Source organism: Schistocerca serialis, chromosome 2 (assembly GCF_023864345.2).
Source record: "Schistocerca serialis cubense isolate TAMUIC-IGC-003099 chromosome 2, iqSchSeri2.2, whole genome shotgun sequence".
Lineage (NCBI taxonomy): Eukaryota > Metazoa > Arthropoda > Insecta > Orthoptera > Acrididae > Schistocerca > Schistocerca serialis.
In genome coordinates, this window is record NC_064639.1 from 127,219,612 (window position 1) to 127,244,462 (window position 24,851).

At 42.3% G+C, this 24,851-nt stretch overlaps 1 protein-coding gene across 1 annotated transcript in view; it reads left to right on the forward strand.

The window, feature by feature from the left end:
- Positions 1-10,998: 10,998 nt before the first annotated feature.
- The window catches only part of LOC126455771 (dehydrogenase/reductase SDR family member 11-like), a 72,794-nt gene continuing 58,941 nt past the window's right edge, over positions 10,999-24,851 (forward strand). Inside the window, exons 1-3 of the mRNA XM_050091536.1 lie at positions 10,999-11,130; positions 21,823-21,985; positions 22,818-22,947. Of these exons, the coding sequence (XP_049947493.1) occupies positions 10,999-11,130; positions 21,823-21,985; positions 22,818-22,947 (425 nt within the window). The remainder of the gene's footprint in view (positions 11,131-21,822; positions 21,986-22,817; positions 22,948-24,851) is intronic.

Below are 24,851 nucleotides of genomic sequence, written 5' to 3' on the forward strand. Positions count from 1 at the left end.
GACATTAACCACTAATCTTCCTTACTTCCTTCCAAGACTATAACCACAACTGCAGTAGCCGATAGAGCACTCTGCACCACTAAAGTTAGTATGAAGTGACATAATGCACAACGGATATGCAGTCGAAAGGAACTTTTTTAGTTATCGTTACTTTTTTTAATTCTCTTTCTCCCGAGGAACCCAATACAATTTGATTTATAATAACTATAACACGGACAATGGAAATTTAATATTCTGGTTGTAGTTTTTGTATAGGACGACACGAATACTACAGCCTCTGGCGATCAGACTATTCCTGAGTGCTGGTTAGCATGGTTCAGAGAGTACGTGCAGAATGTCGGTGGTAGACGTGCAACGCCGCCACAAATTATCAGTCAGTCATAAATACTCCCTGTATATCTAAAAGTCCGCTTCAATCAATTTATAGACATCCTTACAGCCCAAGACACATGGACGGACTAATGTTGAAAGTCGCGCCTCCTTTTTGAACTACCTGCAAGTGTGCATACAGGAATAGAAGCACTACTCATGCTTTGCTATATATCCCCAAAGTAAATATAATTTACGTATAACGCAATCTTATTTTTTTCTCGTAATATGGAGGTAGCAAAGCTTACGCCAACACGCAACGACGGGGGAAAGTTTCTCTGTCGTTACATCGCTTGATCATTCAATACGGATATGACGCATTTCACCCTTCTGGTGCATCAATAGATTGTGTAAAAGTAGCTGGATATATTACCCATCCGTCATAAAGCCATATAAAATGGTAAAAGGATGCATCAGTAACTGGATATCTAGTTACTTCAAATGGTTCAAATGGCTCTGAGCCCTATGCGACTCAACTTCTGAGGTCATCAGTCGCCTAGAACTTAGAACTAATTAAACCTAACTAACCTAAGGACATCACACACATCCATGCCCGAGGCAGGATTCGAACCTGCGACCGTAGCGGTCGCTCGACTCCCGACTGTAGCGCCTAGAGCCGCACGGCCACTCCGGCCGGCTATCTAGTTACTGTTGCGTCCATTTTCCTTCTTATATGGCTTTATGACAGATGGGTTTCATAACCAACTACTTTTACACAATCCGGTGATGTCCTAAAAGGGTGAAACGCGTCATTGATATTAAATAATTTCGCACCAAAGATTGTTTTTCCATTTTGAAATATTATTGATGACTAAAAAATGGTTCAAATGGCTCTGAGCACTATGGGACTTAACTTCAGAGGTCATCAGTCCCCTAGAACTTAGAACTACTTAAACCTAACTAACCTAAGGACATCACACACATTCATGCCCGAGGCAGTATTCGAACCTGCGACCGTAGGTGGTTCCAGAATGTAGCGCCTAGAACCGCTCGGCCACTCGGGCCGGCTATTGATGACTAAAGTCTCTGTTAGGTGTATCTGTTGTTTTTATTAAACTTGTGGAAAAACGCTACGAACTTATGCAGCAACCTAATATATATGTACATTACAAGACAACAAATAAGACACATAAGAGGAGAACAGAATATTTTGAAATATGATACCACAGAAGAAAACTGAAGGTTAGATGGGTAGACAGGGTGACTGATGAGAAGGTACTGAATCAAACTGCGAAGGAAATGGCGTTATGCACAGTTCACTGCAAGAAGGGACACGAGGAATCAAGCAGTAGTCACTTCGGCAATATAGTGACTGGGGGAGGGGGAAGGGAGGAGGGACAATTCTAGATGGTGCTCAAGGCTTGGCTAAAATAAACAAGTTCAAGTGGGTAAAGGTTGCAGTAGTTATGCTGAGATGAAAGTGCTTGCACAGGACAGACTAGCTTGGAGAGCTGTTCTGACCAGTCTTCAGACTGAAGAGCACACCAACAACAATCTCCAAAATAATGTTCCTCAGGAGGCCAATGATATTCACGAAGAGTCGTGTAATCTAAATTTAAATGCGTTCTGTGTGTTGTGTAAGTCCTTATCGATCCACCAGCAAAGGCCAAGTACACGGAGATATGACGGAGACACAGAAACTTGAGTAACTTCCTGGGATTACCGGATATCGAGTATGTTATTCTCGGAAGTCAGCAGATGTGTCGTCATCGAATGATTTCATTGAACCATTTGATTTCACAACCGTAACAAACGGTCTCGCTTCACCCCTTACCAAACTCTTTTTTAGATTAATTATCTCGAACCCAACGTCAGTAAATAATAAAACAACGTTACAACGCGTTTCTTCATATTGCGTACCACAACCTCAAATTTATTAAATGACAATTCCCTTTTCCAGCGCGACCAGTCTTTTACTTCACACGATCAGCTGATTTCGACCATGCGCCATTTTCAAGTGCATATCATAAACTGTTTGCGTGTATAGAAGGTACATTACGTATTTAAATGAGAGACGCACCTTCTATACATTCACACAGGATAACTGTAAAATGAGGCTTATTGGATAGCTAGATATCCAGTATCCGCTATCCAACCAAATAGCTATCCATTTCAAATCTAGTCCGAACTACCTCACTAGAGCTTACAACTTTCCTAAAGCCAAACTATTGGTAATCTAAGAGCTACTCAGTTTTCTATTCTATGTTATTCTTGTGAACAACCTGGATGCATGAGCTGTTAAGCTGATTGTACAATAATTCTCGTATTTGTCTGCGCTTTCTGTCTTCCGAATTGTGTGGATGACGTTTTTCCGGAAGTTTGATGGTACGTCTCCAGTCTTACAAATTATACACACCATCTGCAATAGTTGTTTGGTTGCCACTTCCACCGATGACTTTAGAAATTCCAGTAAATTTTACCTATTCATTCTCACTTATTTGTGGCAAGTTCTCCACTGCATACTCCGACTGTAATACTGGGTCCCACATATCTTTCAAATCTGCTCTCATTTCTTGTTCTGCAATGTCAGCAGACAGTTCTTCCACCTACAATGTCTTCTTTTCACCTACTCGCTCCTTCACTTGTGTTTACCAGAGGCAGTCGTCCGGCTTTCTTAATATTGACTCCTTTGTTTTTACTTTTACCGAAGTTTGTTTCGATTTTCCCATACTTTGCGTCCGGCTTTCCAATACAATTTCTTTTTCTATTTCATAAAATTTTTTCTACAGTCTTTTTACTGCAGCTCTCCAGCATTTCCTATTTATTTCATTCGTAAGTGACTTATATACTGTTGGATCCCCGTCTTTTTCTGATCATTTTTGTATTCTGTCACCCAACTTTTCTTTGTAGTTGCTTTCCTTGTATCTTCATTTGTCTGCTCCACTTGTTTGATTGCCCTTTTAAGAGATATCCATTGCTATTCAGTTGAACAGCCTGTTGTTGAAATCATTACCGCAGTATCTACAGCCTCAGAGAGCATCAAAAGCACCTCATCGTGCTTCGGTATTATGTTTCTCTTCAAGGTGATTTTTCCAGGCCATAGTCTTTAATGTCAGCCTACTTTTCTTTATTAATAAATAGCGGACTGAGTCTTTATCTTCTCCCAGGTTGCCTTTCAATCCAGTCCCTGATTTCGGAATCTCTGTATCACCATAATTAATCCGGCTGGCTTCATTCCATATCTCCAGACCTTTTCCAAACACCCCTCCTACTCTTACGATTTTTGAACTGTGTATTCGCAATCACTGTCAGAAATTTATTGCAAAACTTAATAATCTTTCCCCTCTTTTAATGCTTCTACTCCTGTATCATTTTCTCAGTTCCCCCTCCTATCAGTTTTCCAATGCCCCATCACATTAGGGTAAATGTCCGCCCCCGGTAGCTGAGTGGTCAGCGTGACGGAATGTCAGTCCTAAGGACCCGGGTTCGATTCCCGGCTGGGTGAGAGATTTTCTCCGCTCAGGGACTGGGTGTTGTGTTGTCCTAATCATCATCATTTCATCCCCATCGACGCGCAGGTCGTTGAAGTGGCGTCAAATCGAAAGACCTCCACCAGGCGAACGGTCTACCCGACGGGAGGCCCTAGCCACACGACATTTCATTTCATTAGGATAAATACTGTGATATTCATTCAGTGCCCTCGTGTACTCTCTCTCTATCTCTCTTTATTTGCTGCTAATGATATCGGCATGTATACCTCAGTTGTCATTGGGAATGGTTTGCTGTCGACTCACCGCCAGCATCGAACTAAATTCGTAACTTCCGCATGCCGCACTCAAAACGATGTTTAAAGTGTTCAAGAACTAGCTTATGGGATCGAACAAATATTTCAAAAGTAACTAGTTACAGTTATCAGTATTTATATTGCACTATCGACCTGCCCCGGCTTCGTATGGATGGCATTAAGTAACTGCGGCTGGGCCGCTTCTTTATAATACGTGTGTTTGGCAACTCATCCCATTTTGTTTAGTCGAGGTCATGGAGCCGTGGACTGTGGAACATCGTGTGTTTGCTCACGATAGGTTTGTGCATAATAATGAGTCTATCGTTGCAGTTCAGCGTGAGTTCCGTTGCCATTTCAATCTCGCGAGACATGATAGCGCTCTCAATCGTAAAGCCACTTTACTATGGGCTAAATCATTTTGTTTACGAGGAACAGTGATGAGCAGAAAACCGCCAGGGGCTCCTCGTTCAGTACGCACCGCAGAAAAGGTTGAAACAGTTCGTTAAGCCATATTCCTTAGTCCTCGTCGATCTGCTAGGACACATTCTGCTGTGCTGCGCCTCAGTACTCTTTCAGCAAGACGTATTTTGCATACTGGTCTAGGATTTCATCTCTACGAGATAGTCGTGGTGCAACAATTGAACCCTAGAGATTGTGTACAGCGGATCAATTTTACTTGAGAAATGGAGGCCATACTTGAGCAAAATAACAACATTATTTCGTTTATGAGTGAAGAAGCTCATTTTCATTTGAACTGTCGTTATCGGGCGAGTGAAAATCAAAATTTAACACATAAGAAGCCATTACATAGTCCCAAGGTGACAGTTTGGTGCATTGTAACCGGTACAGATATTATTGGTCCATATTTTTTCCAGGACGATAGCGGGAACACTGTTAACTGTAACCTCCGAACGTTACAGACAGGTGATCACTGAATTCTTCCTACCTGAACTAAGAAGAAAACGTGTTCCTATCCCGCGAGTTTGGCTTCAGCAGGACGAAGCCACAGCTCATACAGCAAGAATGTTAGTGGAAGCTGGAGAAGGTGATGGGTACGATTCTCATTGAAACATTTAACAAGACGACGCCACCGCTCGGCTGATAACCCGAGAAGAATTCATCAGTAGAATACGCCGAGAAAGACTGAAATCGCATGTATGTTTTTTGTGAGTCTAGCAGAATGTAGATGCATGTTAGCGTGGTGTAGCATCACTTCACGCAGTTTTTTTTGGTCGTTGTTCTTCGATTGGGAACGTCTCATTTGTTGAAAATAAATGTCAACGGTGGTGGTTATATCACAGAGAAATAATTTGTAGTAGACCACGCAGCCGCTGTTTCACCAGCGGCATAACATTGTCGTTTGTGGGTGCGTGCATATCTTTGTACGTGGAGCTGCTGTTTCGTTTCGGCTCAACGATTCCCTTTTTCTCCTTACGTTAGCGTGAAGACGCCGTTTCTCGTCAGCACTACATAGAGGATACGAACAGTCAGTGTAGCTCTCGAGCCAATTGACGATGAGCAAGCAGAGATGCACATATACCCACCTGCTGATTTTTCTAGTTTTGGATTAAATACCCAACACCCGTACACCTGATTTTTGAACCTTCCCCATCGCATGCAAATGTAGCATGATGGTGGAATGATCACAGTTCACCACATTTGTCAGTTCTAGAGTACACTGACATGGATGACTGTGGATTAATGCGTTTAAAGGATCTTCATCAAGCCCCTAAGGTCTTCATGAACGTGGAGAGCCACTAACGCCACAACGACCATTTTCTTGCCGTGCTCTGTCCAATGGCGTTATCCTCATACAAAGCGGCAATGTTTCTGGTTGCATCTGCTGCTGTCACCTCCCTATTGAACTCACACAGAAGAATTTGTCGGAAATGTTCCGATTTGACCACTTGGCACTCCATCTTCTCGCTTCATCAGCTACACACTCACTATCTCCAAATGAGAAAATGACAATATGTAAACTCAAATAACAATAGCGAACTACAGATAAAAGTAACAATCGATAAGTGAAACCATTGCAAACGGACTCCCGAAATGCAAAAGAAATACGCTACGAACTTACGCAGCAACCGAGTAGTTCCTGAGATTAGCCTTCACATACGGACAGAAAGTCGTGGCAAACAACTTTGATTTATAATACACAGTGACCCAGGAGAAATGGTCAGTATTGAGGGATATGATGGGATCGATCATTCGAAGCAAAAACAGTGCAGTAAACGTGAACTCTAAAATGCATACCTTAAGAGCTCTGAACAATTCTTCATCTTTCATATTGCGAAGCAAATCTCTACTTCTGCAAGCTATTGGCTTTCCACTTTTTGGGATAAGGTAGTATGGACCAAAACAAGAAAAACGTGTCTAGTAAACATGGGTTCTAAGCTGCACACCTTAACAGTCATGAGAACCTGTTCATGTTCGCTACTGTTACAGATATGTCATCTACTAAACAAGTGCTCATAGACGTTAAGGTACGCATTTTGTAGCCTACGTTTACCAACAATTTTTTCCTGTTCTGGTCCATATTACCTCCTCCAAAAATTTGGAAGGCAAAGAGTTTGGAGTACAAGAGATTTATTTCACAAAATCTAAGACGAAGAAGTGCTTACAGCTTTTCAGGTATGCATTTTAGAATCCACGTTTAATAGACATTTTTGTTTCGGATGATCGTTCCTGCCCTCAGTACTGATCAGTACTGCTGGGACATCCTATATGTACAGTTAGGTATAAATACTGGCGAAGCTTCGCTGTTCTATGGAGTAGCAGAGGCTGTTAACCGCTTTTCCTGCCAGATACTGCCTTCTCTCTAGCTGACTAGATCGTAGTTCCCATCAAAAAAATGGTTCAAATGGCTCTGAGCACTATGGGACTTAACATCTGTGGTCATCAGTCCCCTAGAACTTAGAACTACTTAATCCTAACTAACCTAAGGACATCACACACATCCATGCCCGAGGCAGGATTCGAACCTGCGACCGTAGCAGTCGCGCGGTTCCGGACTGAGCGCCTGAACCGATAGACCACCGCGGCCGGCAGTTCCCATCATTCCCAGGAGGTGTCATTCCAAAGGCCAATTAAATACGGAATAGATAACAATAACAATAACTGGCCATGCATTCCCAGCAGAGTTTTGCGATAATTAAGCCACTCCATCCTTGAACTGACTTCGTGGGCCGTCGCATAGAAATTCTTCCTGCCTATTACGTAGAGATGCTATCGTAGTTTTTATGTCCCCTTGCAGAGCCGTAGCAGCGCCGTCGAATTCTGAAAGTGCAGTACGGATGTCTATTTTACAATGGATGTCACTATGGCGCGTTTATTTAAGAAACACCGCAAAATTAACTTGTTCACACTGATTGTAAACTAACTACAGGGCTATTACAAATGATTGAAGCGATTTCATAAATTCACTGTAGCTCCATTCATTGGCATATGGTCACGACACACTACCGATACGTAGAAAAACTCATAAAGTTTTGTTCGGCTGAAGCCGCACTTCAGGTTTCTGCCGCCAGACCGTTCGAGAGCGCAGTGAGACAAAATGGCGACAGGAGCCGAGAAAGCGTATGTCGTGCTTGAAATGCACTCACATCAGTCAGTCATAACAGTGCAACGACACTTCAGGACGAAGTTCAACAAAGACCCACCAACTGCTAACTCCATTCGGCGATGGTATGCGCAGTTTAAAGCATCTGGATGCCTCTGTAAGGGGAAACCAACGGGTCGGCCTGCAGTGAGCGAAGAAACTGTTGAACGCGTGCGGGCAAGTTTCACGCGTAGCCCGCGAAAGTCGACGAATAAAGCAAGCAGGGAGCTAAACGCACCACAGCCGACGGTTTGGAAAATCTTACGGAAAAGGCTAAAGCAGAAGCCTTACCGTTTACAATTGCTACAAGCCCAGACACCCGATGACAAAGTCAAACGCTTTGAATTTTCGGCGCGGTTGCAACAGCTCATGGAAGAGGATGCGTTCAGTGCGAAACTTGTTTTCAGTGATGAAGCAACATTTTTTCTTAATGGTGAAGTGAACAGACACAGTGTGCGAATCTGGGCGGTAGAGAATCCTCACGCATATGTGCAGCAAATTCGCAATTCACCAAAAGTTAACGCGTTTTGTGCAATCTCACGGTTTAAAGTTTACGGCCTCTTTTTCTTCTGCGAAAAAAACGTTACAGGACACGTGTATCTGGACATGCTGGAAAATTGGCTCATGCCACAACTGGAGACCGACAGCGCCGACTTCATCTTTCAACAGGATGGTGCTCCACCGCACTTCCATCATGATGTTCGGCATTTCTTAAACAGGAGATTGGAAAACTGATGGATCGGTCGTGGTGGAGATCATGATCAGCAATTCATGTCATGGCCTCCACGCTCTCCCGACTTAACCCCATGCGATTTCATTCTGTGGGGTTATGTGAAAGATTCAGTGTTTAAACCTCCTCTACCAAGAAATGTACCAGAACTGCGAGCTCGCATTAACGATGCTTTCGAACTCATTGATGGGGACATGCTTCGCCGAGTGTGGGAGGAACTTGATTATCAGCTTGATGTCTGCCGAATCACTAAAGGGGCACATATCGAACATTTGTGAATGCCTAAAAAAACTTTTTGAGTTTTTGTATGTGTGTGAAAAGCATTGTGAAAATATCTCAAATAATAAAGTTATTGTAGAGCTGTGAAATCGCTTCAATCATTTGTAATAACCCTGTATTAACGGTACGAGAGCATTGTCAACCCCATGACTAGAACGAAAGCCATCCTATCGACGACTGCCAACTATGATGTACAGTCTGTAACTGGAGTGTACGATCGGTATAGTACTTATAAAATAGTGCATTTTCGTTTATGCCAAAGTCATTCATTTAGTTGTCAATATCAACGTTTCCTGGTATTGTAAAAATAATCCGCGCGACCGCTACGGTCGCAGGTTCGAATCCTGCCTCGGGCATGGATGTGTGTGATGTCCTTAGATTAGTTAGGTTTAAGTAGTTCTAAGTTCTAGGGGACTGATGACCTCAGAAGTTAAGTCCCATAGTACTCAGAACCATTTGAATCATTTTTTTGTAAAATTACTGGAAGACTGTATTTGTGACCTGAAGACTCTTCCTAATGTCTGACTGGCAAATAGCAACCTCTGCTATCAAATATTTATTAATAACAGTTACTTGATTCGCGCCAGAGGGAACGTACTTCCCCTACATATCTCTTTCCTGACTTTGTGAGCGATTTCTGCGTCGGCACCTCATCCCACTGGCTCAAAAAACGCCAGACAGCCAGATGGCTAGCCAGCATGGGAACCTACCACTCTCTCCTTGCTTCGTACATTTATTTATTTATTGTTCCGTGGGACCAAATTAAGGAGAAGTCTCCATGGTCACGGAACAAGTCAATACATGAAATTATTACACGATATTAGAAACAGATAAAATGAAATATAAAAAACATATTCAGGTGACAAGTAAGTTTAAATAAACACTGGAATTTGCTTAATTTTTTAGATCTTCCAGGAGCTCCTCGACAGAATAGAAGGAGTGAGCCATGAGGAAACTCTTCAGTTTAGACTTAAAAGAGTTTGGGCTACTGCTAAGATTTTTGAGTTCTTGTGGTAGCTTATTGAAAATGGATGCAGCAGAATACTGCACTCCTTTTTGCACAAGAGTCAAGGAAGTGCATTCCACATGCAGATTGGATTTCTGCCTAGTATTAACTGAGTGAAAGCTGCTAACTCTTGGGAATAGGCTAATATTGCAAACAACAAACGACATTAAAGAAAATATATTCTGTGAGGGGCAATGTCAGAATTCCCAGACTATTGAATAGGGGTCGACAAGACGTTCTCGAACTTACACCACATATAGCTCGAACAGCCTGTTTTTGAGCCAAAAATACCCTTTTTGAATCAGAAGAATTACCCCAAAAAATAATACCATACGACATAAGCGTATGAAAATATGCGAAGTAGACTACTTTTCGTGTTGAACTGTCACTTATTTCAGATACTGTTCTAATGGTAAATGAAGCAGCATTTAGTTTCTGAACAAGATCCTGGACATGGGCTTTCCACAACAGCTTACTATCTATCCGAACGCCTAGGAACTTGAACTGTTCCGTCTCGCTTTTAATATGCCCATTCTGTCTGATCAAAATATCGGTTCTTGTTGAATTGTGAGTTAGAAACTGTAAAAACTGAGTCTTACTGTAATTTAACATCAAATTATTTTCCACAAGCCACGAACTTATTTCATGAACTACATTATTTGATACTGTTTGAATATTACACACAAGATCCTTCACTACCGAGCTGGTGTCATCAGCAAACAGAAATATTTTTGAATCACCTGTAATACTAGAAGGCATATCATTTATATAAATAAGAAACAGCAGTGGCCCCAGCAGCGACCCTTGGGGTGCAGTGCTCATACATTCACTTCACGTTTGTGAAACAGCAAAACTGGAAATAAAGTAAAGTGCTCTCTTATCTGCAAATAAGGTGTAGCTTACGACTAGTTTTGGAATCACCTGCATATCTTCCTCCTTTCTCTCCCATCTTAATTGTCACGCGATTTGATTCCTGTCGCATACTGTTACACATGATATTCTATTCAGCATTGGGTACGGATGTCCAATTCAGGTACGAGCAACGGCGTCAACACCATATCTGTAGATACGCGGTATAGCCTCTCGAGTACCGACTGCGTTATCAAAAATGGGTTGCACTGACGCCTGATAACTCATCGGCCGCAGTTGCGCCCTGTTGCACAGATAGGAGGCAACCTTCCCGCGGCGTATATCCTGGCGGACGCCGCTGCACCTCGCCCCAGTACGCGGCGTGCCGCCGAGCCGTCTAGAGACGACGAGACTAGCGTGTACACGTCACGGACGCGGCCATGGAGGGGTACAGGGGACGCGTTGCCGTGGTGACGGGAGCCAGCCAGGGAGTGGGTGCCGCCGTGGCGCGACGGCTGCTGCGGCAGGGCCTCACCGTCGTGGGCCTCGCTAGGAGGCCGGACAAGGTCAAGGTGAGTCCGCGCTCCGCCAGCACTCTGTCCTTGCCCCAGCGTCCGCTAATGAATGCTAATCAAATGGACCAAGTGAGTTTACAGGAGGCCGCTGTGCCCCGCGGAAGGAACCGACGATATTAGGAAAACACTACTCTACTCTAACCAGATATAACCAGCGCCTGATCTACGATAATTCCGAACCGAGTCAAAAACTTGTAGTGGCGCCCCTACCCCCCCCCCCCCCCCCCGCGCTCCAACTCGAACGTTTGAGATAGTAAAAAATTTTAAGAAATCGATTTTTCAAAAATATTTTCATCTTGTAACTCAACTCTATCTAAAGAGTACGATATACAGGGTATATCATAATTAATGGCACAAACGCATACAGATGAAGGTACACGATACTAGAAGCATAAGTCTCAGTAAACATAGGATCGAAAATGTATACATTAAGAGCTACGAGCAATTTTTCATCTTCGATACTGTGAAGTGTTGTATACATAGTTCCGCGTAGTCAGGTCGTACACAACTTTCCCACTAGAGCGCACCACGCTAAGCACAACAGCGCAGGCGCAGCGCTCGTCCGTCTCCGCACTACGAGATGGCGCTGCCATAGAGACGAACCAAATTCTGCTTCCGCCGATCCGCGTATTAATATGTAACGCAGCCAATGAGATTGCTGCTAACGTAGAACCTTTTCTCCTCGCGGATCACACTCGCGCGAGGTATTATAACGAGTGTACAGACCTCCGATTAGTCAGTCTGCATTTGTCTGCACCAGTCTGTACCATTCTCCATTTGTCTGCACCAGTCTGTACCAGTCTGTAGTCAAGTTTCAGTCTGCGCCCAATAAGATTACCATATGCCTGTACATAGCCATGAAGATAAATGTATAGACACTTCTGTCAAGTATCAGAGATATATGTGAGAATAAGATTAATGTACCAATACCAAAGGAACTTCATTTTGTCAATTATAAATAGCATCCAGAACCAAGTTAGTAATTTTTATGCTTGTTATTATTTTAATAAATGTGTGTGAAAATTAATCAAGTTCTGTTTAAAGTTGGTCACCATCAATCTGCTACTCTAAGCGTGCAAGTGGCATTTCTGTCATCTGACCTAACGACAGAAGATAAACACGCCACGATAGGACCACGAGACATATTGCTGACACTCGCCTACTTCGTTAGAGCGACAAGTCAAATAATCTGATGGTGTGTGTACTGAAGGTCTTACAGTACGCACACCACATGAAGCAAATCTCTTCTAATGCAAGCTCTTTACTTTCCACATTTTGGGTAGTAGTAGTATAGACTAAAACAAGAAAAAAATGTCCGGTAAACATTTGCTCTAAAGTGCATACCTTAAAAGTTATGAGCAATTGTTCATTAGAAGAGTTGTGTTTCCAAGTAACGAAGATTAGCACGTGCTAATAGCTCTTAAGGTATGCATTTTAGAGCACATTTTCTTGTTTTGATCCACATTATCATTTCCCAAAATATGGAAAGCAAACAGCTTTCAGTAGAAGAGATCTGCTTTACAGTATCGAAGATGAAAAATTGTTCGTATTTCTAAAGGTATGCATTTTCGACCCTATGTTTACTGATTCATTTTTGCTTCTAGTATCGTGTACTTTCCACTGTATGCGTTTACGCCATTAATTATGATACACACTGCATACACTGAAGCCCCAAAGAAAGTGGTATAGGCATGCGTATTCAAATACAGAGATATGTAAACAGGCAGAGTACGGCGCTGCGGTCGGCAACGCGTATGTAAGACAAGTGTCTGCAGCAGTTGTTAGATCGTTTACTGCTGCTTCAATGGCATGCTATCAAGAATTATGTGAGTTTGAACGTGGTGATACAGTCGGCGCACGAGCGATGGGACACAGCATCACCGAGGTAGCGATGAAGTGGGGATTTTCCCGTACGACCATTTCACGAGTGTACCGTGAATATCAAGGAATCCGGTAAAATGTCAAACCTCCAACATCGGTGCGGCCGGGAAAGGATCCTGCAAGAAAGGGACCAACGTCGACTCAAGAGATGGTTCAAATGGCTCAGAGCACTATGGGACTTAACAGCTGAGGTCATCAGTCCCCTAGAACTTAGAACTACTTAAACCTAACTAACCTAAGGACATCACACACAGCCATGCCCGAGGCGGGATTCGAACCTGCGACCGTAGCGGTCGCGCGGTTCCAGACTGTAGCGCCTAGAACCGCTCGGTCACTCCGGCCGGCCGACTCAAGAGAATCTTTCAATAGAACAGAACTGCAACCCTTCCGCAAACTGCTGCAGACTTCAATGCTGGGCCGTCAACACGTGTCAGTGTGCGAACCATTCAACGAAACATCATCGGTATGGTATGGGCTTTGGGCGCCAGAGGCCCGCTCGTGTACTCTTGATGTACGACACAATGCTTTCCGACTCGCCTGGGCCCGTCAACACCGACATTGCACTGTTGATGACTGTAAACATGTTGCCTGGTCCGACAAATCTCGTTTAAAACTGTATCGAGAGGTTGCACATGAATGGGTTTGGAGGCAACCTCACGAATCCATGCACCCTGCATGTCAGTAGGGGACTGTTCTAGCTGGTGGAGGTTCTGTAATGGTGTGGGGCATGTGCAGTTGGAGTGATCTGGGACCCCTGCTACATCTACGACTCTGACAGGTGACACGTACGTAAGCATCCTGTCTGACCACCTGAATCCATTCATGTCCATCGTGCATTCCGGCGGACTCGGGCTATTCCAGCAGGACAATGGGACATCCCACACGTCCAGAATTGCTACAGAGTGGCTTCAGGAACACTCTTCTAAGCTTAAACTCTTCCGCTGGCCACCAAACTCCTCAGATATGAACATTATTGAGCACAAGTGGGATGTCTTGCATCATGCTGTTCAGAAGAGGTCTCCACCCCCTCGTACTCTTAGAGATTTATGGACAGTCTTGCACGATTCACGGTGTCAATCCCCTCCAGCACTACTTCAGACATTAGCCGAGTCCATGGCACGTCGTTTTGCGGTACTTCTGCGTACTCATGGGGCCCTACTCGATATTAGAGAGGTGTACCAGTGTCTTTGACTCTTCAGTGTAGATCTTTTTATGTTCGAGGAAATAGAAAACTTGTTATTTGGTCTTAAGTGGGCCAAAGTGCAGTTCCACGACTCTTCACACAGTATTCTTCTATCACACGTCACTGTATTTCGCTGTGTGGAATTCAAACGTGTTTATTTTGTAATGGAACCCATCAAACCTACATTCAGGACAGTGGAAATTAAAATGTCCTGTGGTGCCTCTCCCGCTCCCGGTCGGCCGGTTTGACATCATAACCCCCATTTAAAAAACTGACAGTTAATATTGGATGGGATTATTTGTAATCAAGAGAATAAGAACTCCTCAGAAAATTTTCACTCTTTGTTCCCTATTAGCTAATCACTTTCTCTTTTGTGTGACATAAAATTAAATATAGGATCCATAAAACCATTAAAGGCAGGAGACAAGCAAGACGGTACACATTTCTCCAATCCTTAGGTCCCAGCATTTGTTTCTGTCTACTCTTGCTACAGCTTTACACGGCGTGATTTCCTTTCTGCGAAAGAATCTATTACCGCTCCAAAGTTCGTCAAACGTTTTGCTACAAGTAAAATCAAAATGTCGTTGTCTAATGTTAAAAAAACCTGTTATACGAATAGTACCCAAGAGTGGCGTGCTATCTCGATCTGATTAGCTCATTTTTGTCACTGTCTGATAGATAAAACGGAATAGGACTTTCTAATATTGTAGCATTGCAATACACGCAAAATAAGCGAGTCTGTTTTAGCACAAATGGTCATTTTTATCTACCTAATTTACATAAATAACACGACAAAGTATAATTCATGAAGTACCAGTGTCGAATTCCTATTAGGCCTATTACAAGCAAGAAGTTTTATGTTAGGAAATAGTTTCACATTTCATTCGGATGCTCCAGTTTTTCAAGCATGAGGTCGAAAGATAGCGGTAGTTTCTGCCATTCTCAAAACTAAGTTCTCCAGTTAACTTCACTAACCCTGCTAGAATCACCGGTTTGTTTATCCCGCATTTATCCCTCGGTTAGGCGTTATTACGTGTTCGTACAGCGCGTTTCCCGTGATATTCCGCGAATAGAATCGGGCACTGTACAACTGGCCCTTAGTAGTGTAGCAATCTGGCACAAATTTTCTGTCAAAATTTCATTTTCTTGGATACACCGAGAAGATAGTATGTAATCTTTCTTACCTGTTATACCTGTTTATTTTCACTCTGGTAGTCTGAATCTATGGACTTCGCTAGTAATTATAACGCATATCATTCGCATACCCAGTCAACCACATAAACAAACAGCGATTGTTCACCCGTTCTGGTTTCTTCGGCTCAGCTCGTATAGCGACGTCCCCTTTTGGTTCAAATGGCTCTAAGCACTATGGGACTTAACAACTGAGACCATCAGCCCCCTAGACTTAGAACTACTTAAACCTAACTAACCTAAGGACATCATACAAAGCCATGCCCAAGGCAGGATTCGAACCTGCGAGCGCAGCAGCAGCGCGGTTCCGGACTGAAGCGCCTAGAACCGCTCGGCCACAGCGGCCGGCGTCCCTTTTTGTCTGGGGGATGCGACGAGGATTCCCCTGTCAGAGATATCACGTACGCTGTGCAAGCATTCAAAACTCAGTTTATGATTGATTCAGAAATAAACTTAGAATGTGTTCAAAAATGTTCAAAAAACCAGCAGCGATGCGTTTCAAAATCATACGACTATCGATAGACCAGCGTGTGCTGGATGCTAGGTACTTTGTGAAACTATGTTGTTTTCTTCAAGAATATGAATTTGGCGCCCACCTGAAATTGCCGTCCACGTCACCCCGGTTTGCCCCCTCCCTAGATCTGGACCTGGATATAATGATAGCCTACAATAACCCACGGAAACTGTTTCACCATGAAGCACCAGACTGCTGTTAATGAAATTCTCGACATAAATTTGTTTTCGGACAGGTGTAGACATAGCAGCATCAAACCAGTCTTCGGAACGAAGACCACAACAACAACAGGTTCTACCTTAAGCCAGTACAACTTCTTTCTTGTTCTCCACATACACATATTTCGCTGTATTCACATCGTCATCAGTGTATTTTTTATTTGTTCTCTATTTAACTCTTTGCGTACAACTGGTTTCACAGTGAAACCACCTTTAATTTAATGTCTCAAAAGCGGCTCAGTGGCTGCTCCGCGAAACCACCACAGCACTGGAGTGTGGTATCCGCTTTTGTCAATATAAACAACAACACGCTGCCGGCTCGGGCAATCCATTTGTGCAGTTTGTGCCGGAGTTGGCTGTTGCTGAGGATCATGTGGTGACATATTGTGTTTTCCGCTGTATTATCATCTGAGCCGGCGTAGTTATGCATTGTAGAATAGACTAATAATTTAGTTTGATCCGCTTCTTGCGTAGTTGTTATGTAAACACAAAAAATATGTATGTTTTCGCTACGAAACCACTGTGACACATCGGTTAGTGGGGGCTGCTCTTTGTTGTAGGTGTACTGTTTTTGATGAAGGCTTCTAGAGGAAGATTCAACGCAAGTGAGTTGAATACCGAAATGCTGATGCAAATACGTGATGACATACCAAGTGTGCTGAGTCTTGCATATCAGATAGTGAAAGTGACGACAACGAAATACAAATTTCTGAAGCACCAAACCGACTTCGTTTTGATGATGAAGCTGTACCATCTTCCGTAACTGAATGTGACCCTCTAAACGGAGAGCAAGATGTGCTGGAAACAGCTGATGCTGCTGTTGTATGGGAACAGTTTCCAGTTTCCAAAGGGCCAAAACAGTTTTGTGGTGATACAGGCAAATAATATTGAAGAGGAAAAAGAAACACCAAAAGACATTTTTCTAACACTATTCCCTCCAGAGCAGTTACAAATGATAGCATATGAAACAAATCTATATGCAAGGCAAATGGGTGGCTCAACAAATTTTGTGCGTACAAATGAAGACGAAATACGTAAATTTCTTGCAATAAATCTACTAAGGGGCATAAGGAAATCACCAGTTATAAGAATTACTGGTTTTCTGATCCTGCAATGCAATATACGTACATTTCTGTAACATTTTCACGCAACATAATTTCTTGGTTGCTAGGTAACATTCAACTAAGTGACAATGACAAGCAACCAAGGAACGGAGAAGGAGGCTATGACACATTACATAAGATTCACCCTCTTCTAACAAGGGAACCTCCCCATCGCACCCCCCTCAGATTTAGTTATAAGTTGCACAGTGGATAGGCCTTGAAAAACTGAACACAGATCAATCGAGAAAACAGGAAGAAGTTGTGTGGAACAATGAAAAAATAAGCAAAATATGCAAACTGAGTAGTCCATGCGCAAGATATGCAACATCAAGGGCAGACTGAACTCTGGAGCGCCGTGGTCCCGTGGTTAGCGTGAGCAGCTGCGGAACGAGAGGTTCTTGATTCAAGTCTTTCTTCGAGCGAAAAGTTTAATTTTTATTTTCAGTCAATTATCAAAGTTCAGACACTCACACATAATCAACTTCGCTCTCCAAAATTCCAGGAAATGTTCAGATTTGCTTGGACATATGCAGGATTTGACGGTCTACACATGGAAAAATTTGAAAACGTTAGAAACATATGTTTTGACAGAGCACAGGGAAAAGTGTGCGACTGTGAAACTGTTGGATTCATTTGTTGCAGTTTATGTGACAAACTCTTATGTTTTCATCTCTTTTTTGGGAGTAATTATAACATCCACGAGAAAACCTAAATTGGGCAACGTAGAAGAATCTTTTTACCCATTCGCCAAGTGTACAAGTTAGGTGGGTCGACAACATATTCCTGTCATGTGACGCACATGCCGTCACCAGTGTCGTATAGAATATATCAGACGTGTTTTCCTGTGGAGGAATCGGTTGACCTATGACCTTGCGATCAAATGTTTTCGGTTCCCATTGGAGAGGTACGTCCTTTCGTCTACTAATCGCACGGTTTTGCGGTGCGGTCGCAAAACGCAGACACTAAACTTATTACAGTGAACAGAGACGTCAGTGAACGAATGGACAGATCATAACTTTGCGAAAATAAAGAAATTAAAATGTTCACACGAGGGATGATTTGAGCCAAGGACCTCTCGCTCCGCATCTGCTCACGCTAACCACGAGACCACGGCGCTCCTGAGTTAAAAGTATCCTTGATGTTGCCTATCTTCGCATGGACTACTCAGCTTGTATATTTTGCTTATTTTCTCATAGTTCCACTCAACTTCTTCCTGTTTTCTCGATTGATCTGTGTTCAGTTTTTCAAGGCCTATCCACTGTGCCAACTTATAACTAAATCTGAGGGGGGTGCGATGAGGACGTTCCCTTGTAAGTTTCCTCTCCTCCACTTTTTACCAACAGAGAACCAGAGTGTGGATGAATCGATGATTACATTCAAAAGACGTTCCAGTTTGAAGCAATGTTTACCCCAGAAGCCAATAAAAAGAGGATATAAAGTATGGGTGTGACCAAATGAAAATGGTGCTAGAGTTGTCGAAACTATGACTGAAAGTCTGCATGGATTGCGTCACAAGATTTTTGTCAATAATTATTTTACTTCATTATCTCTCATGAAGCACCTCCTGCAACATCAAGTGTATGCATGTGGAACTTTTCGACAAAGACGAGCTGGGATGCCTACAGATTTCACCAGTGAAAAGACAATGGGTAGGGGATACTTCCAGTTCAGGTGTTCTGAGACAGGAATTGTTGCTATGTTGCGGAAGGATAAAAAAGGAATCTTGTTTCTCTCCAATTATCACAGCGTAGAGGACGTGTCAACAGCCACAAGGAAAAATAAGGATGGTGTAGTCCCTGTAATTTAATGTCCACATTTAGTCAAGGATTACAACAACCATATGGGTTATGTGGACAAATCCGTGTATGAAACTGACAGAAAAAGTAAGAAGTGGTGGCATCGTATACTGTGGCACTATGTAGATGTAACTGTTGTCAACTCATACCTAATCTTCAACAACAGATGTCAAGATAGAAGATCCATGTCACTCAAAGAGTTTCGCCTTGCAGTCATCGCAGGTCTGATAGGAGCTACAAAGTTGTCCCCCAGTGGAGGAAAGAGACTTTCAAAAAAATAAAACTCTTTCAAGCCCTATGTAGCACCAGAGAAACTCTTCGGTAATGCAAAACACTTACCTGTGAGGAACACATCCTGTAGTTGTGGACTTTGTAGCACAGCAGCTAAGGCCTCATCGCACAAAATGGAGCTGTGAAATATGTGGCGAAGGTCTCTGCGTCAGTAATGTGAAAGCTGTTTTGCTATGTACCACAAAACATATTGAGAACCGTACGTCAGAACTTTTTGTACTGGACCAGTGGTTTCTCTGTGTACCCATGTCTTATAAAAACATGTGTAAACACTCGACTACTTTTCTCACTTTATAGTTTTATATATCATTTGTAATGTAATTGTACAAAATATTTTTTTTTTCAAAACTCAGTTTGGTTCCTTGGGCCACAAAGGATTAACAACAAATAATATCCCATTTTACTACCTCAATATAGAATTTAATTTTTAAGTAAAATATTGACAAATATGATCACAGACTTTTTTTCAAAATACACGTTGTTAACACATGCTGTGGCTTCTACAGTTTGCAGTACTTTGCGTTATAGCTATTTTCCTTTCCCAGTCTGTCATCTGCAACAACACAGAACTGAATGTAAAAATGATTTTTTTTAATCGAGAATTTTTATTTTCTGTGTGTATTCTGTGTGTCTGTGTGTGAGCGTGTGTATTTCTGTGTCTCTGCGTGTGTCAGCGAGTCAGTAAATGAGAATCTCTGATGGTGAGTTTGTCGAGAGAGATGTTTGGGAGCGTGTGTGTTTTTGGTTCTGAACAGTCTGGCAGTTGGCAGAGAATGGAGTTGCATTGCAGAGAATTTGCATTGATTTAATATTTCCTTTGCTTCTGCTATCGCTACCTGTGTTTGGTAGTTTTCTTCAATTATTAGTTTCTGAAGAGTTGTTGCTGCACTTGAGAATTATCGCATTAGGTACAGCAATAGTTCTCCACAGAAACAAATACTGGAAAGGAAACAACACATAAATACACAGCTCTCTCCAATAGAATTTTGTTCTCTGCCCTCGAAGAACTGTCAAACAACACTAATCCATAACACACACACACACCTCAAAGCCTAAGGCCAAAACAAGATTCACAGTTTTCCCCAGAACACAGTTTAATGTGTTTGTCATCGCTCTGTCTTACTTTGTAAACCATTGCACAGCGTAAGTTTAAAGTGCAGTGAGTGTAAACATATTGCATACACATACACAAAGAACACACACAAACGATATTTCACGCATAATAAAAGGAGCTTAACCACAACAGTCTAACATTCTCAGGTGCACCTCGTCGATGTAATTTTTTTAACACTGGGTCCCTTGTAAGTAATCTATCTTGTAACCTTCACAACTATATGCTCATTTACAGGTTACCACATGCAGTGCCAAAGAACTTTGGTTTAGTAACATTAGTCATGGTATTAATGATTGACATAATCATGACTAAACATCTTTATTTTATTTCAAAGCTCCTTTAGTATATGAATTATTGTTGTTTGCCTGTATTATCAGGTATAAGTGCAGATGTTTTTATATCTGGTACCTTGATATGTATACACATAAGTTAGTCGCTTAGTTGATTAAGAGGAGGGGCCAATCGGGTTGGGGGAGAAAGTCGGCTGTGCCCTTTCACAGGAGCCATCCTGGCATTTGCCAGAAGCGAATGACGGAAATCACTGAAAACGTAAATCAGGATGGCTGGTCGCGGGTTTGAACCACCGTCCTGCAACTGCAAGTTAAGTGTGCTAACCACTGCATCACCTTTCTCGGTCACACATCAATGAGCTGGTTGTTTCTTCTCTGTCACACACTTGACAACCGGATGTTTTCTGCACAGTCATAGTGCACAACAAAGTGGACTAGACTACTCCTGTCAGTACAGAGTAATCGTTCTACATCACCATGTTCACATTTCAACGCCTGACCCAATGCTCGGGGGAAGATAAGCATTAATGGCTTGATCTTGCCACATACACTTGGAGATACTACCCAACCTAAAAACGTGTGACTTGTAATAGTTATAATTATTTCCCTGCAAGTTGGGTAAGTGCTTGTGTAACGTTTTTCAGTACACTGTCTTCAGTCTCCAGTATGAATATCTGTACTTATACCTGTTACACACTGTATAGGTTTTTTCTTATATTCACATTAGTCACAGAGCTTATTACACCATTCCATCATGTGAAATGACATTTACTTTATTTATCGTTGTATGCTCAGTGTCGTTGTTTCTCTCATAGTCCCGACAATTTTATTCCATTTTATGCTGAAAAAGATTTCCTTTAAGCCAAATAATGTCATGAGATGCCAATCAGATATCTATGTAGTCTTCCTTCTGTCATCAATCAAGCAATAAGTATTGTTTCCCGGTTACTTTTGCTTTTTCTCAAGCCTAATCACTCATCGCTTCTCACCACTTGTGTTTTTGCTTTCGTATTACGTTCTCAGACAGTAATATATCTCTGCTCCACACTACAAACACTTTTCGATATTTCTGTAAATGTTTGTTTACTGTGTGTTTGTATTTTATAAGGAGCTGGAACTGAAAGAGGCCCCAGGCAAACTGCACGCCATTCAGACAGACATCAGCAGCGAAGACAGTATTCTGTCTGCTTTCAAATGGATCAAGGACAACCTGGGCGGAGTCGACGTGCTGGTCAACAACGCAGCCGTCTTCCCCGCGGCTCCCGTAGCATGTAAGATACGAGAATTATCTGTTTATCTAAGTTTGACAGCAACTCTTAAACATGGAGAGGTCTGAACTACATATAAATTTCATAAGTAATTGTAGACCGCATCATGTTTCATGTTGTATTAATAAAACTTCAAAAGCGATTTTCTCTGAAACTAAGGGCCCTCGCATGAAACTGTGTTAGCCAGCCATTTATGACAGGTACCTCTACAAAACACATAAGACTCATCATGTCCGTGATTAACAAGTCTGATGGTCCAGTTGCGAGTATCGTAGCTTTTCTCATGCATAGTTACTGGAAGGCGACAGATATGAGGGACACACTCCGTGAGGAAAGAAAGTGGTTAAGTCACGGGGGTAGTATTCAGGAGACCAATGTGTTCAAATCCACTCTCGTTCAACATGAATTGAGTTTCTCTCGTTTTCTCCAGGATAATTTGGGGTGAATGCTTGTATTATTCCTTCGAAAACGGCGCCAGCAATTTGCTGTCCCATTCATCTAATCTAAAATTCGGCTCCGAGAACTTTTGTTGAAAGTACACAGCAAATTTCTGTATTTGGACATAAGGTTGCCTTAACAACAAGCGAGATATGTCACCAGATCCCATCAGTGTAAGTTTCCGAGGATTTCGCAATAACTAAAAGAAGTTGCCAAAATCACCATGGTCAGCCATTTGCAATCTCATCTGTATCGATATTTTATTTTTTCATACTGACATTCATTAAAGTCTTGTGTCCCTTCAAGCAACCTAAGGACACTTAATTTCTCTCTGAGTTACACTAACATCATTTTCCACTCCTAATGCTTCCCTTTTATAGATGATGTGTATTAACAGCTGGCAAGACGGAGGACTGGAAGAGTATCCTGGACGTGAACGTGCTGGGTCTGAGCATCTGCACCAGGGAGGCCGTGCAGGACATGCTGGGCAGGGGCGTCGACGACGGCTTCATCATCCACATCAACAGGTGGGTACCGGTAAATGACTTTCTACATCTACCTCTACATGACTACTCTGTAGTTCATAATTAAGTGCCTGGAAGGGGATTCATCAAACTACCTTCAAGGACCTTCTCCACCGTTCCACTCTCCAATAGTGTGAAGTCTGATTTTACTTACTTTTTTATGATTTCTCCTTATGTAGGCGGACAAGGCCAACTAGCTCTGCAGATGACGAAGAAATTGAAGAAATGTATGATGAAATAAAAGAAATTATTCAGATAGTGAAGGGAGACGAAAATTTAATAGTCATGGGTGACTGAAATTCGAGTGTAGGAAAAGGGAGAGAAGAAAACATAGTAGGTGAATATGGATTGGGGCTAAGAAATGAAAGAGGAAGCCGCCTGGTAGAATTTTGCACAGAGCACAACTTAATCATAACTAACACTTGGTTTAAGAATCATGATAGAAGGTTGTATACATGGAAGAACCCTGGAGATACTAAAAGGTACCAGATAGATTATATAATGGTAAGACAGAGATTTAGGAACCAGGTTTTAAATTGTAAGACATTTACAGGGGCAGATGTGGATTCTGACCACAATCTATTGGTTATGACCTGTAGATTAAAACTGAAGAAACTGCAAAAAGGTGGGAATTTAAGGAGATGGGTCCTGGATAAACTGAAAGAACCAGAGGTTGTACAGAGTTTCAGGGAGAGCATATTGGGAACAATTGACAGGAATGGTGAAAAGAAATACAGTAGAAGAAGAATGGGTAGCTTTGAGGGATGAAGTAGTGAAGGCAGCAGAGGATCAAGCAGGTAAAAAGACGAGGGCTAGCAGAAATCCTTGGGTAACAGAAGAAATATTGAATTTAATTGATGAAAGGAGAAAATATAAAAATGCAGTAAATGAAGCAGGCAAAAAGGAATACAAACGTCTCAAAAATGAGATCGACAGGAAGTGCAAAATGGCTAAGCAGGGATGGCTAGAGGACAAATGTAAGGATGTAGAGGCTTATCTCACTAGGGGTAAGATAGATACTGCCTACAGGAAAATTAAAGAGACCTTTGGAGATAAGAGAACCACCTGTATGAACATCAAGAGCTCAGATGGAAACCCAGTTCTAAACAAAGAAGGGAAAGCAGAAAGATGGAAGGAGTATATAGAGGGTCTATACAAGGGCGATGTACTTGAGGACAATATTATGGAAATGGAAGAGGATGTAGATGAAGATGAAATGGGAGATACGATACTGCGTGAAGACCTGAGTCGAAGCAAGGCCCCTGCAGTAGACAACATTCCACTGGAACTACTGACTGCCTTGGGAGAGCCAGTCCTGACAAAACTCTACCATCTGGTGAGCAAGATGTATTAAACAGGCGAAATACCCTCAGACTTCAAGAAGAATATAATAATTCCAATTCCAAAGAAAGCAGGTGTTGACAGATGTGAAAATTACCGAACAATCAGTTTAATAAGCCACAGCTGCAAAATACTAACACGAATTCTTTACAGACGAATGGAAAAACTAGTAGAAGCCGACGTCGGGGAAGATCCGTTTGGATTCCGTAGAAATACTGGAACACGTGAGGCAATACTGACCCTACGACTTATCTTAGAAGAAAGATTAAGGAAAGGCAAACCTACGTTTCTAGCATTTGTAGACTTAGAGAAAGCTTTTGACAATGTTGACTGGAATACTCTCTTTCAAATTCTAAAGGTGGCAGGGGTAAAATACAGGAAGCGAAAGGCTATTTACAATTTGTACAGAAAGCAGATGGCAGTTATAAGAGTCGAGGGACATGAAAGGGAAGCAGTGGTTGGGAAGGGAGTAAGACAGGGTTGTAGCCTCTCCCCAATGTTACTCAATCTGTATATTGAGCAAGCAGTAAAGGAAACAAAAGAAAAATTCCGAGTAGGTATTGAAA